This window comes from Corylus avellana, chromosome ca1 (genome assembly GCF_901000735.1).
Source record: "Corylus avellana chromosome ca1, CavTom2PMs-1.0".
NCBI classification, from domain to species: Eukaryota; Viridiplantae; Streptophyta; class Magnoliopsida; order Fagales; family Betulaceae; genus Corylus; species Corylus avellana.
Window position 1 is genome coordinate 43,586,631 of NC_081541.1, and position 12,201 is coordinate 43,598,831.

Sequence of the window (12,201 nt, forward strand, 5' to 3'; positions counted from 1 at the left end):
GTGACAATTCACATTTTAGTGCCTGATGTGGAATGTATCATGTAAAGTATTATGTAACCGTCCATATTTTAATGAACCGACATTATAAGTGAGACATGAACTATATATATAATTTATGTATAAATTCATGTGATAATTCACATTTTATAAAAATGAATGTCATGTGACAATTCATATTTTAGTAGCTGGTGTGGAACGTGTCATGTAAACTATTACGTAACAGTCCGAATTTTAATGAACACATTATAAGTGCGACATCAACTACGACATTAATTTATAAAAAAACTTATAATAAAAATTATAATATGTTTGCATTGATACCGGCAATAACATGTACATGGGCCGAAACATAAGGTCAAAGGTAGACGCATGTAGCCCAATATGCTACTGGTCCATCCATGTGTGTATTATGGATCTTGGATTGTTTACGTATGATTACTTGTATGGGCTGAAAAATTGGTCCAAGGAAAATGCATCGAGCCCAAATTAATGAGATAGAGCCTCAGGCTAGTCTTATGCTCTTAGCAATATAGGGTTGGTTAGTTCGTTTACGTGGTGTAGAGTTAGAGAAATGTTACACACATTTTCCCTTCTACACTTTTAAGTTCATATTATTTAATGTGATAGTAAAAATTATCATTGAATTTTGGACAAATCAATGTCAAATTTTTTATCTAATAGTAATTTTCATTGCTACGTAGAGAATGTATTTATGAGTATAATAGCATTTCTCTACAGATCTTGCATTGGAGTAATGCTAAAACCTATGCCCCATCTCATCCTTAATTTATTGGACTAATCTTTGGATTGTTCTTTGTTATATATATATATATATATTCAATGACGGATGGGTACTACCACGTCACCAATGTGGGGTGAGATGAGGATATGGTTTTTACTGTTCTCCTTGCATTGTTACTTCCCTCAAAGTATCATTTAATTTGTAATGTTCTCTCCGGTCTTTTATTTATTTATATTTTATTATTATTATTATTTTGGAAAATACCCAAAAATGCATATGCAACATGTTCCTTTTCTTTTTCTTAAACCAAGGGAAAGTTACACTGCTACCCAAAATTTAGAGAAGACTTTAGCTTCCCTTATCTTATATATATATATATATATATATATATATATATATATATATATATTTCTCTTTCCTCTTTCTTTTTCTAGAATTGAATTGAGATAATATTGGAATAACTATTCAATTAGGAAAAATGAATAGTATTTCTCAAGAATGTTGAATAAAATAGCCTTAAAGTTAGAATATATGATAACCGACAATAATAGAATTCTTATAATACGCCCTAACACTTGGAAGTTGGGTTAAAAAAAAAAAAACATAATTTCAATAAAATTAAAACATCACATGCATTCCTATCTAGTTTGAAACAAAACTACTTTGCCCTAAAAAATTTCAACGAAGTTAAACATGAATTTAATATATAATATATCTGCATATATCAAAGACTGGTTAATGACTATTGAAAAGAGGCCACCTACCATCTCTACCACTAGACAGAAGAAATGAATGGCAGATCGGCAAATCTGTGCCCCCATTTACTCCATCAACCGCAATCTACGGCCACCCCACAAATATTTTTCTTTTCTATTTGAATGCCACTACCAGTAGGTTTCCTACCATCATATTGTTGAAGAAAATAAATATGCATTAATGGCAAATATATAAATAAGATTGTTTATTTTTATATGCATTGGGATTTGAAACACCTAACCCCATCAGCCTAAATTATCTTTATTATGGACCCCATTAGGCAACAAAAAAAAAAAATTATAATTAGGCAATCTTGATCCATTGGGATTTGAACACCTAACCCTAACTGGATTTGACTTAAGTGTTGTTTAAAAATAATAATTAAAATAAAAAGCATCTAAGCCAAATCCAATCCCCAAAAACCCTAATGACCCCATTTGCTCCATTAGTTTAAAAAATAATAATAATAATAATAATAATAATAAGAGAAAGAAATAAATAAACAAAAAACCTCTATTACAAAAATAAAAATAAAATTTCATCTATGCTTTGTATTAGTTTGAGAAAATTATAATAATTAAAAAAAAAAAAAAATTAATACAGAATCACCTGGCGTGAAAGGCCAACGGGACCAACTCTGACAAGGGAGTTGCAATAGGCGTAGGATTCGTCGAGGGAGCAGGAGAATTCCTACACAAAGGACACGTGGCGCTCATCCGAAGCCATTCATCAATGCAATCTGCATGGAAGCAGTGATGGCAATCTGGAATGCACCGTATGCTATCCTTGGGCCGATAGTCGGACAAGCAAATGGAGCATGGGCCGTTGTTAGGCTTTGGTAGTCTTCGACTCTCACCGAGCACCATCTTCGGGTAAGATTCTATAATGGGCCCATCAAGGCCCATCACCACCACCACGGCCTCTACCGACATCCCTAAGGTAGACCCTCGATTTGACATCTCAACCCCGTTATCATTGTTACCACCATCACTACTACCCCTATCGCTACGACTGTTAGCTTTAACTCTAACGCAAGCATAAGACGCAAACATGATAGTGGAGATGAGTACGAGGATGCTAACGGCAATCGCGATGCCGTAACCGAGGCCGACACCGGTGGTCGACACCGGTGGATTGGCAGTAGACATTAGAGAGGAAGAAAATGAAAGAGAAGAAAAATAGAGGCCAAGATGCAAAGAAGTGTGAGAAGAGTGGGAACATAGGAGTAATGGAGGGATCTATAAGGCTAAAAGGAGAGGTGGGGCTAAGGGGCTCCGGGGCAAGCGGGAAAAATTAAATAGCTTTGTGACTTTGGTGTTAATGTTCAACGACCTTCCGGAATGACATAAATGCCCATGTGATTGGTATCCGAGAAAGGGTAGAAAGTGGAGGCGTGCATGGAAAAGTGGTATTGAGGGTCCATTTTGTTGATTATATTTTATTAAATAAGACCAATTTGCACTTCAATTTTTTTTAAAATTTTTTAATTTAAAAGACCAATTTGATAAGGTTTTTCCGAGCCAATGTTTGTGCAGGAGAGTGCGGCGTGTGTTTATTTACAATGAAAATATTCATTGCTTAGAACCTAAATTTAGGGGCCATTGGGCCTTTGTTTAAGGATCTCGGCCTTCCCCAAAAAGATAAAGACTAAGAAATTAATAAAGTGTTTCAAAGAAATATATATATATATATATATATATATATATATATATATATTGAACAAAGTGTTCCTCCAATCTAAGTTTGAGGAATTTTTTTCATAATTAAATTGACATGGATTAAAAATATATGTTAAGTGAGAATCATATATATATATATATATATGTATATATGTATGAGTTTTTTTTTTGACATGTCCACACTATGGAAGGGGGAGGAGGATTCGAATTAGTGACCTCTGCTTCATGAGACTTGGTACACAGCTGATTGAGCTACTCCTTAAGGACTGTATGAGTTTAATATAACTGATTGAAGGAATGAGGAAAAACTTTGTCCATATTTTAGTCAATTGATATGTGTAGTGTGTCACTCTAATTTCACATTGGGAAAACTATCTATTTTTTTTTTAGAAAAAAATATAATTTAGCCTACCAAACTACTAGTCATTTTCATTTTAGCTCCCTAATGTTCAAAAAGTGATAAAGTAGCCCCTAAACTACCAACCAGTTGCAATTTAGCTACTCCGTTAGTTATTACCGTCAAATATGATAGAAAATTCAATACTACGGCGTTTTGACAAGGTTAAGTTACTAAAATACCATTTTGAAAAAAAAAAATATCAATTAAAAAAATGTCCTCCAAAATGACGTCGTTTTGAGGGAAAAAAAAAATGGTGGTTTAGGGGTGGCTCGCCGATCAACCCCATGGCTGGGCCACCCCATAGGCCATGGGGTGGCCGGCGAGTCACTCCTAAATCACCATTTTATTATTTTTTTTTTCAAAACAACGTCGTTTTTGGGGGGCATTTTTTAAATTGATTTTTTTTTTTTTTTGGTCAAAAAGGCTTTTTAGTAACTTAACCTCAAAAAACGACGTTGTTTTGCATTTTCCATCCTATTTGATGGTGTTGATTAACAGAATGATCAAATTGCAACTTTTTGGTAGTTTTGGGGTTACTTTATCACTTTTTAAATATTAGGGAGATAAAATGAAAATGATTGGTAGTTTGGGAGGACTAAATTATATTTTTTCTTTTTTTTTAAGAATCCATTAGAAACCCATCAAATTTATAGAGTGAATTCTCTCTCTTTCTCAATCTCAACTCATTTGCTGGGTTATAGGGAGAATTTTCCAGCTTAGCTTAAATTGACGGATAAGGACCTCAACAATTTGGTTACTTGAATTACATGCAATTTAAGCAGTTTCACGATCTAAGGAGCTGCATGGCCTACTTATTCAAAACAATTTGAACACCACACCAACTATAAGAGATTTTAATTCAAAATTGACACCCATTTTCATATCCTGAGATCTCCAATAGTTTGACTAAATTGTTAATAATTTGGACAGTAAATATGATAGAGCTCCTCACCTGTCCGAATTGGTTTCGGACTGTCCACTCACCTATCCGAACATGTCTTACGCAGTCCGCTCACCTACTAAAACATATGAAATTAATAAAAATTCTCTTATATTTAAAAAAAAAAAAAAAAAAATTGTTGGGAGCGGAATCCCTCAGATTTTTCAGTACCAAAAGAACAGCAGCCTAAAGCCCGGCCCAAAACATGCATGTAAAGAGCGAGCTCACATCACACGTAACCACACGGTCCACGCCTCTCAAACTCCACCACAAAACACCCATCCAACTCACAAAAAAATCTGTGTCTCGCTCTCCCTCCATTTCCCTGCAAATTCCTACAACCCCAGAAAGAAAATCGCAAAATTTTCCAAGAAATATATACCAATACGAGGCCGGAAGTGTTTCTGAGCTGATATATATATAAAACTCTTGCTCTTTCAAGTTTCAACAATGGCTGCCTGTGCATCACAAGCAGTGATAGCTGCAGCCAACACCTGCAATTTCCCAACGCAAAGGTTCTTCAGCAACAGGTATCAGTGTGTGAGTAAAGTACGAACTTCCAGCGTCTTCACTATCAAGGCTTCAACTGAAGAGACTGAGTGCAATGTTGAAGAGTGTGCTCCTGATAAGGAGGTGATCAGTTTTCTTCCATCACTTCTTGTTTATCTTTTCTTTTTCTTTTTTTAGTTTATTTTCACTGTTTGGTGGCAAAGAAAATATGGCGGAAAAGATTGGAAATTTGAAATAATGGGGTCCAAAAAAAGTGACTTATACTAATACAGTTATACTTGATTGCAATTGATAAGATTGCCATGCTTGAAATCCAAATTTGCTTGAAATGTTCTGCTAGAATTGTTTATCTTCTGCCCTTTGCTCTGTTTCCGCAGCTCCTCACTGAATTGGGTTTTTTCTATTTGGGAAAGAAAGTTTAGAAGACAGACTAATTTGTTCCATTAAATCCTCAGAGGATTCATTGGTCCGTTTAGGGAAAAATTGGCTTTGTATTCTCTTTATTTTATGGCATGTTTTGTTTCAGTTTATTTATTTCATTCTGGTAAAGGGCTTTTTACTAACCAATTAGAATTCAGGGTTTGGAATTAGTTGGCATGAGATTTTGTTTTGTGTAAACAATTTAAGATTTTTGTTTTCATGTTCAGACTAAAATTTTCCTTATGTTTTATTGTAAATAGTACGAAGAAACTGAAGATGGTAGGGGTGATCACACCATAATAGGTGTGGCCATCCCCACACCTAATCATCCCTATGGAAGGTGATAACTTCCATGGAGATTATAGTTAAAAGAGAAACAATGCAACTCTTCATGAAGAGTTGCATTGCACTATAAATAGAGTGGGGATCAGAATAGTTTATTACCATTATTGCATTTTTGCATTTTTTATTCTTCTTTCTCTTTGGTCCTCCATCAGATTTCCACCCTAACAGGAGTAAATCCTTCCATCAATAGATCGTTCAATAATATTCTTACAGAAACCGTTTGTCTAAAAGTTTCCTTATGTTGTAGTAGTGAGTCACACATGGAGAGTAGTGACAAAAAGTAAGGGTTGATATACATGATCATGTCCAACTCACATACTTAACAAGAAGGTAGTGTCATTGTGTCAACATGTATATGAAGGCCTTACATGAAGACTTGCCAAGCTGTGTACTCTACCTTGGCAATTTTTCCTGTCCAATATGCCACATATGCCATTGGCATAAAGGCCTTACGAATCTATGATTAAGAGCTACTTTCTTGGCTTAAAAAGGTGGTAATCAGGATTAATGCAGTACTAAAGCGAGGTGGTAGCCTCATTTCCTTACTAAATTTGATACCATGGACTCTAGGAAGCATTTCATGTCAGAATCAAGATTTCCTATGTTTTTGAGGCTCATTGTGACATGGGTTTTCATCTAAAACTTATTATTCATATGTTTATATTGTATAGAAAAAGACCTTGTTTATTTACCAACATCACTTTGCTACTTTATCAATTGTGCAATTTATGTTTCTACCCAAAAGCAAGGGCAGTTGATTTCCAGGATAATGCAAAAGCTCATCAGGAACAATGGGGTGTTTTTCTGCTTTCAATATAGCAAATTTAATGTGTTGTGCTTATGGGAAAATTAGGTTGGGAAGGTCAGCATGGACTGGTTAGCTGGGGAGAAGACCAAAGTGGTTGGAACATTTCCGCCTCGCAAGCCGGGTTGGACAGGCTATGTTGAGAAAGACACAGCTGGGCAAACAAACATATATTCAGTTGAGGTTGGTGATTTTGAATTCTTACTACTTTCTCTCTGTAATGGACTCTGAATAAGAAAAAACATTCTTCAAGAGTTTTTTTGTTGGTCCAAAGGACAAAAATAACATGTAAAAAATGATATTATTATGAAAAATGATCATCAAGAATAAAACTTTGTGTACATATATTTATTTAGATCTTATATTTGAGAAGACGAGTCACTAGATTTTGCAATTAATCAGAATCAGGACATGATAGTCTTAGCAAAGAAGTCATGTTAATCAGCAAACATAACTCTCACACAGTTGACCCTTCTTCCTTTCAGGAAGTTCAATTTACTTGAAATATTTGCATTTAATTTCATCAAGATATTGTCATCAACATGTTGGGAAAATATTTGAGAAAATCTGCGAGAATATATCTGCCACCCATATCTATCAATTTCACATGAATGAAAATAGCTTAAAACTGATATATTAAAATGGCTTAGCTAAGTTTTTTTTGGTAATAACATTGGAGGAGAATGGTTGAAAATGACAAACCTCTCTTTCCGTCTGCTGCCATCATTACAATTTCTTTCTGAGGCTTGCATTAGTGCATGGCAGTTCCATCTTGGGATAGAAAAAGTTTAGCAGAATCCTCATTAGGTTACTTTCACAAGGCAAGGCAGAGCAAGCATTGCACTTTTTCAAACCTTTTGTTCACCGTCTAACATTTTGATTTATGAGGCATATGCCTTACATGACCTGCTCGTTTAATCCTCTCTCCCTCTCTGCAAAATAACCTATGTTTCTTTTGATTGGATGTGCAAGAAAATTTAACCTAACCTTTCAACTTTATTTCCAGTTAATCAAATTTTTCTGTATCCTGATCAATTAGTTGACACACATTAAGATGCAACTGAGATTGGAGTAACTTCTTTAATGTTTGTTTGGAAGATAATGTATTTTCTTCCCTCTTTCTACCCTTTCTGATATGTACCAAATTAGGCCCATAGAATCCGGGCTCATCTTTCTGGAAAGAAATTCAAAGGAGTTGTCTGTCTCTTATACAAGACATCTCAGTCTCACTTGATCATAAGTCCGAGAATCCTGTTAAGATTGCATGACAGTATAATTACCACAGCCTGGAATACCATTTGGACAGTCAGAGTTGGCCATTTAAAGCAACCATATATATATATATATATATATATATATATATATATATTACACTTGCAACTACCCCAATGGTTCGGCTGCAAAACAGGGCAAACCTTTTGGTTTTCTTGTTCCCCCTCCTTTCGATACTTCTACCCTTGTGGTTGGAAAAATGCAAATGAGAAATTTATGGTTGTTAATAGTTGGTGTAAAATAGCAATTACATCCTTACATAATCTACAAAGTCTATGCAGAAGAAAATTGGTATTCCAAAGACTAGAATTTTAGTACTTGCAGGCTAAGTAGGGTTTATTTCAAGTAAATATGTCTACTTTGTGACGTAAATTTAGCTTTTATCAACAAACTAAGATAGTTTTATAATTTATGGTTATTTTTGGCCGGTATACCTTTTTGGGCGTGTTGAAGTGACAGAATGTAACAGTGTCGACTTCAGGGGGTATTTCCTTTGTGTCCAAAAAAGGAAAAAGGGTAAAGAAACCACACAGGTGCCTAAAAACAGAGTCATCTGTGTCAGTTTACCTTGAGACGATTGAATAAAATTGGTGCAACATCAACTGTTCTTGGGATCATTATTACTTTCTTGCATCTTTAGCCTTCTTATCTGCTCCTCTCTTAATTCTTCAATGTTGTAATTTCTTGCATTTCATTCTCATATCTTCTTAACCTTCCAGCCTGCAGTTTACGTGGCGGAAAGTGCGATAAGCTCTGGAACTGCGGGTTCTTCTTCAGATGGAGCTGAGAACACAGCAGCAATCGCCGCAGGCCTTGCCCTAATCTTTGTTGCTGGAGCTTCATCAGTACTCCTCCAAGTTTCTAAAAATCCACCTCAAGTGCAGACCGCAGAATATTCTGGCCCATCCCTTAGTTACTATGTCAACAAGTTTAAACCACAAGAAATTATTGAAGCCTTGGTGCCAAACGAAACTGAATCACCCTCGTCTGTTCCGACAGATAGCTCTGCTGCTGAGGTACCCCAGATTCAGGTCAAATCCCAAATTCAACTGCAGGCCCCCACTCCAGGTGTTGAAAGTATCTTTTAGGGAATTGAAGTTGGTATGGTTTATTGAGCTGTAAAATCTTACTAAAATTTTTTCTTCATATTTTGAATGTATCTAATTTACGATAAAGATGTATTCTCTGCAACGTTATGGAGATGTGTATCGCATTGATCGCAAACATGGTTAGAAATACAGTTTTGTTTGTGCCATAGATCATGTTACATGTGTTATATATGTTTGAAAATTCTGTGTCACATTTTTTAATCTAACTTTTTGGTAGTATTGAATGGATACTTTGAAGTAATGTAGCATTACTATGGTTCTGAAGCAGCAGAAACTTTGTAAGTTAGCTGGATATATTACTATGGAGTTCCTCTGGGAATTATTTCTCAGGTAGAATCATAACAAAAGTCTATCCATGGAAGTCGATTTCTATCCTTCTATTTTTGGGAGGCTGTGAGGCCATGACAATAATCTTTCATTAGGAAAATGATCTCTTTCATGTTAGTTATAGTTCATACTATAAGTTCAGTGTTCATAATAATCAAAGGATAAAGCGGAGAGTGACACTATAAACAAGGGAAGTACATATAATAAATCAAAAATTCTGTAGAGATTTGATTAGATTCCATTTTCATAAGTGGTATTGTTTTTCTTGCATCTCCTTCAAAAAAGCGTAAACATCATAAATTAAAACTGTCTCTTGACTCAACCCAAAGACATATTCAGTTCATGAAGCTGTGCATATTCACATCCTCCAAATCAGAAGATCCAAAGAGAGCACTTTCACAAAATGCAATTTTATTCAGGCAAAATGGAACATCCACTAAAGTTCTGGATTATTAGTAAAACAGAAAGCTACATCTTAAAGGCCCTATGAAAACTAATAATCATGGTGTAGACAGACGTTAATATTGATCAGTTTAAAAATATTTTTAATTTTATTAATATCTTATGTTATAGATATTGAGTTAGTAAATATGATAAATGTTGATGTAGTAACTCTATAAGTGGTAATATTTTTAGAGTAACGCTACAAACAACATTTTTATCCTACAATGCTGATGTGACAGTTTCAATAGCTAATGTAACAGTTTCACTGCAAACAACATTTTTATCCTACAATGCTGATGTGACAGTTTCAATCGCTAATGTGACAGTTTCACCACAAACAACATTTTTTAGTTAGGACTATCACGTCAACATGATATGAATAATATGAAAGTTTGACAGTTTCGAAGTGCAAAATGATATGAAAATTTGGCTTTTTTTGACGTTTTCTCTAATTTTCACGATTTATATTAGAATTAAATGTTACTAAATAGAAAGGAACTTCTTACAAATTTGGATTAGATAAATCAAACTAGAGTCAAATAGAACACTATGCTAAATCAACATAATTTAAATTTAATTATTTAATTAATATTCTAAAAGTAATCAACCTTGCTAAATCGGCACGAGCTTAATTTGATATTGTTTATTTAAAGCAATCTGCTCTAGTTGAAATCAAATATTTATTCCAAAAAAAAAAAAAAAACTCTGGGAGGAAGAACCTCCTGCTTATTTGTTCGATTTCTGAATGTAGTTTCTCATTAGTCATTACATTAACGTATACATTTGCAACCACTAGCCTTCTTTTCCTCATTCAATTTCAAAAAAATAAATAATAATAATAAATAAAAGATTACGGCAACAAACAATTTTCTTCTTTTTTCTTTAATAAAAGAAGAAAGAACTGCCTCATTTTATTCCTCACTAAAAAAACAAAAAAAGAAAAAAAAAAAAAAGAAGGAAAATGTAAAGAAGAACTACAAGAAGATAGTAAGTAGGATTGATCTGAGTCCAAAGATGTATTGTTTTTCTCTGAAGAAGCACTCTAAGCAACTGCAGTATGCTGCCGTTGATGCTCTAGGAACCATTCGGCAGGCCACCAATCTGGTCTAATAGCCTCCACCTTCACATTCTCCTGTCCTTGTATGCTCAATGTACCTGATCCTTTGAAGGCATCCTCCAACCGCAGAAGACCAAGCCCTCGACACCCAAGTGCAGTCGTCACGGCACCGATCTTCTTGTGGGAGGCTGTGTCCTTCACCTCTGAGCCAGGACTGACATTTTGCTCCATTTCTGAGGAATAGAAATACAATGCTTGGGATATGCCAAGACAAAGGAGGACAAACAAAAAAAAAGAGAAAGGAACAAAAATCAGATGAAGGGAATGAAGAAGATTACCTTCTCCTCTATCATTGAGAAACCTTAAAGGAAGCAAACGCTTGCGGATCACACCCCGGTGATGCGTACGAGCTACAAGCTCTTGCCCAACATAGCACCCTTTGTCAAAGCTTATTGCATTCAGACCCGCAAGATTGTATTCAAGCGGAATCGCCTCACCTAGACATGATAATAATAATTCCATGGTTTGCCTCCAAATAAAAATCAGTGAAATACGCCACACAAACAAACATAACATGTGCACCTACATTATATACATGAAGTGAAAATTTTCATAATAAAAGAAAGGAAAAAAATCATATTTAATCTCTAAGTTTTCATCTAATTTGGATTTAATCCTTGATTTTTCAATTTTAAAAATAAGGTCTTGAAGTTTTGTCAGGTTTCAAATTCGTCCCTCTATCACTTTACCACTGAAGTCAACGGTTTTCCATTTACCACATGTGACTCATTTAACAAGTCAGCGTGCATCCACATTAGCAGCCCAATGTCAATGCCGCACCAGCATCCATTAAAAAAAAACACCATCATTAGTCCGAAAAGCGAATCTACCTGCGATCCTCTTTGGCTTGAAACTTAGAAACCATCTCAAGGTCTATCAGTATGAGTACCAGCGTAATGGGTTGTTTGGTTAACTATCTGTATGGACTCACAAATGGGTTTATGAGTACCAGCATAAGGTGTTTTGGTTTTTGTTCAAATGTAATCCAATGACTCATTTTGTTGTGCATGACATCCAAGGACTCGTATTGTCACGTGGTGTTTTGTTTTGTTTGGTTTATTTTCTTATTTTTTATGGATGTTGTGGCACTGACATCTGCTAATGTGATTGTTGACATGTTAAATGAGACAACACGTGGTAGATGAAAAACCGTTAACTTTGACTGTAAATTAACATAGAGACCTATTTGAAACCTGAACAAAACCTAAGGACCTTATTATTGGAAATTTGAAACCCAAGGACTTGAGTCAAAATCAGATAAAAACCTAGGTGCTAAATACGATTTTTTTTTTTTTTTTTTTTTTCCAGAAGAAAAGAGAACAAAAAACGGAATAA

General features: G+C 34.8%; 3 protein-coding genes across 3 annotated transcripts; 1 reads left to right on the top strand and 2 right to left on the bottom strand.

The window, feature by feature from the left end:
• Positions 1 to 1,356: 1,356 nt before the first annotated feature.
• LOC132167250 (putative RING-H2 finger protein ATL69) lies at positions 1,357 to 2,695 on the bottom strand. The gene is made up of 2 exons (XM_059578161.1): positions 2,108 to 2,695; positions 1,357 to 1,641 (listed from the first exon to the last, which is right to left on the bottom strand). The coding sequence occupies exons 1-2, from the start codon at positions 2,644 to 2,646 to the stop codon at positions 1,572 to 1,574; spliced, it is 609 nt and encodes a 202-aa protein (XP_059434144.1). The 5' UTR covers positions 2,647 to 2,695; the 3' UTR covers positions 1,357 to 1,571.
• A 2,075-nt stretch (positions 2,696 to 4,770) lies between these two features.
• Positions 4,771 to 9,169, top strand: LOC132168183 (protein MAINTENANCE OF PSII UNDER HIGH LIGHT 1). The gene is made up of 3 exons (XM_059579300.1): positions 4,771 to 5,150; positions 6,646 to 6,780; positions 8,589 to 9,169. Exons 1-3 carry the CDS (start codon positions 4,968 to 4,970, stop codon positions 8,955 to 8,957), a joined length of 687 nt encoding a protein of 228 aa, XP_059435283.1. The 5' UTR covers positions 4,771 to 4,967; the 3' UTR covers positions 8,958 to 9,169.
• A 1,277-nt stretch (positions 9,170 to 10,446) lies between these two features.
• On the bottom strand, positions 10,447 to 11,343 carry LOC132166508 (putative transferase At4g12130, mitochondrial). The gene is made up of 2 exons (XM_059577338.1): positions 11,145 to 11,343; positions 10,447 to 11,039 (listed from the first exon to the last, which is right to left on the bottom strand). Exons 1-2 carry the CDS (start codon positions 11,326 to 11,328, stop codon positions 10,792 to 10,794), a joined length of 432 nt encoding a protein of 143 aa, XP_059433321.1. The 5' UTR covers positions 11,329 to 11,343; the 3' UTR covers positions 10,447 to 10,791.
• Positions 11,344 to 12,201: the final 858 nt, after the last annotated feature.

Bases quoted from the DNA above. Each gene is read 5' to 3' on its own strand.
- LOC132168183 (XM_059579300.1), top strand. From the start codon at position 4,968: ATGGCTGCCTGTGCATCACAAGCAGTGATAGCTGCAGCCAACACCTGC. The intron at 5,151-6,645 runs GTGATCAGTTTT...TGGGAAAATTAG, and splicing joins AGTGTGCTCCTGATAAGGAG to GTTGGGAAGGTCAGCATGGA. The intron at 6,781-8,588 runs GTTGGTGATTTT...TTAACCTTCCAG, and splicing joins CAAACATATATTCAGTTGAG to CCTGCAGTTTACGTGGCGGA.
- LOC132166508 (XM_059577338.1), bottom strand. From the start codon at position 11,328: ATGGAATTATTATTATCATGTCTAGGTGAGGCGATTCCGCTTGAATAC. The intron at 11,040-11,144 runs GTAATCTTCTTC...TCTATTCCTCAG, and splicing joins TCTCAATGATAGAGGAGAAG to AAATGGAGCAAAATGTCAGT.
- LOC132167250 (XM_059578161.1), bottom strand. From the start codon at position 2,646: ATGTCTACTGCCAATCCACCGGTGTCGACCACCGGTGTCGGCCTCGGT. The intron at 1,642-2,107 runs GTGATTCTGTAT...ATATGATGGTAG, and splicing joins CCGTTGGCCTTTCACGCCAG to GAAACCTACTGGTAGTGGCA.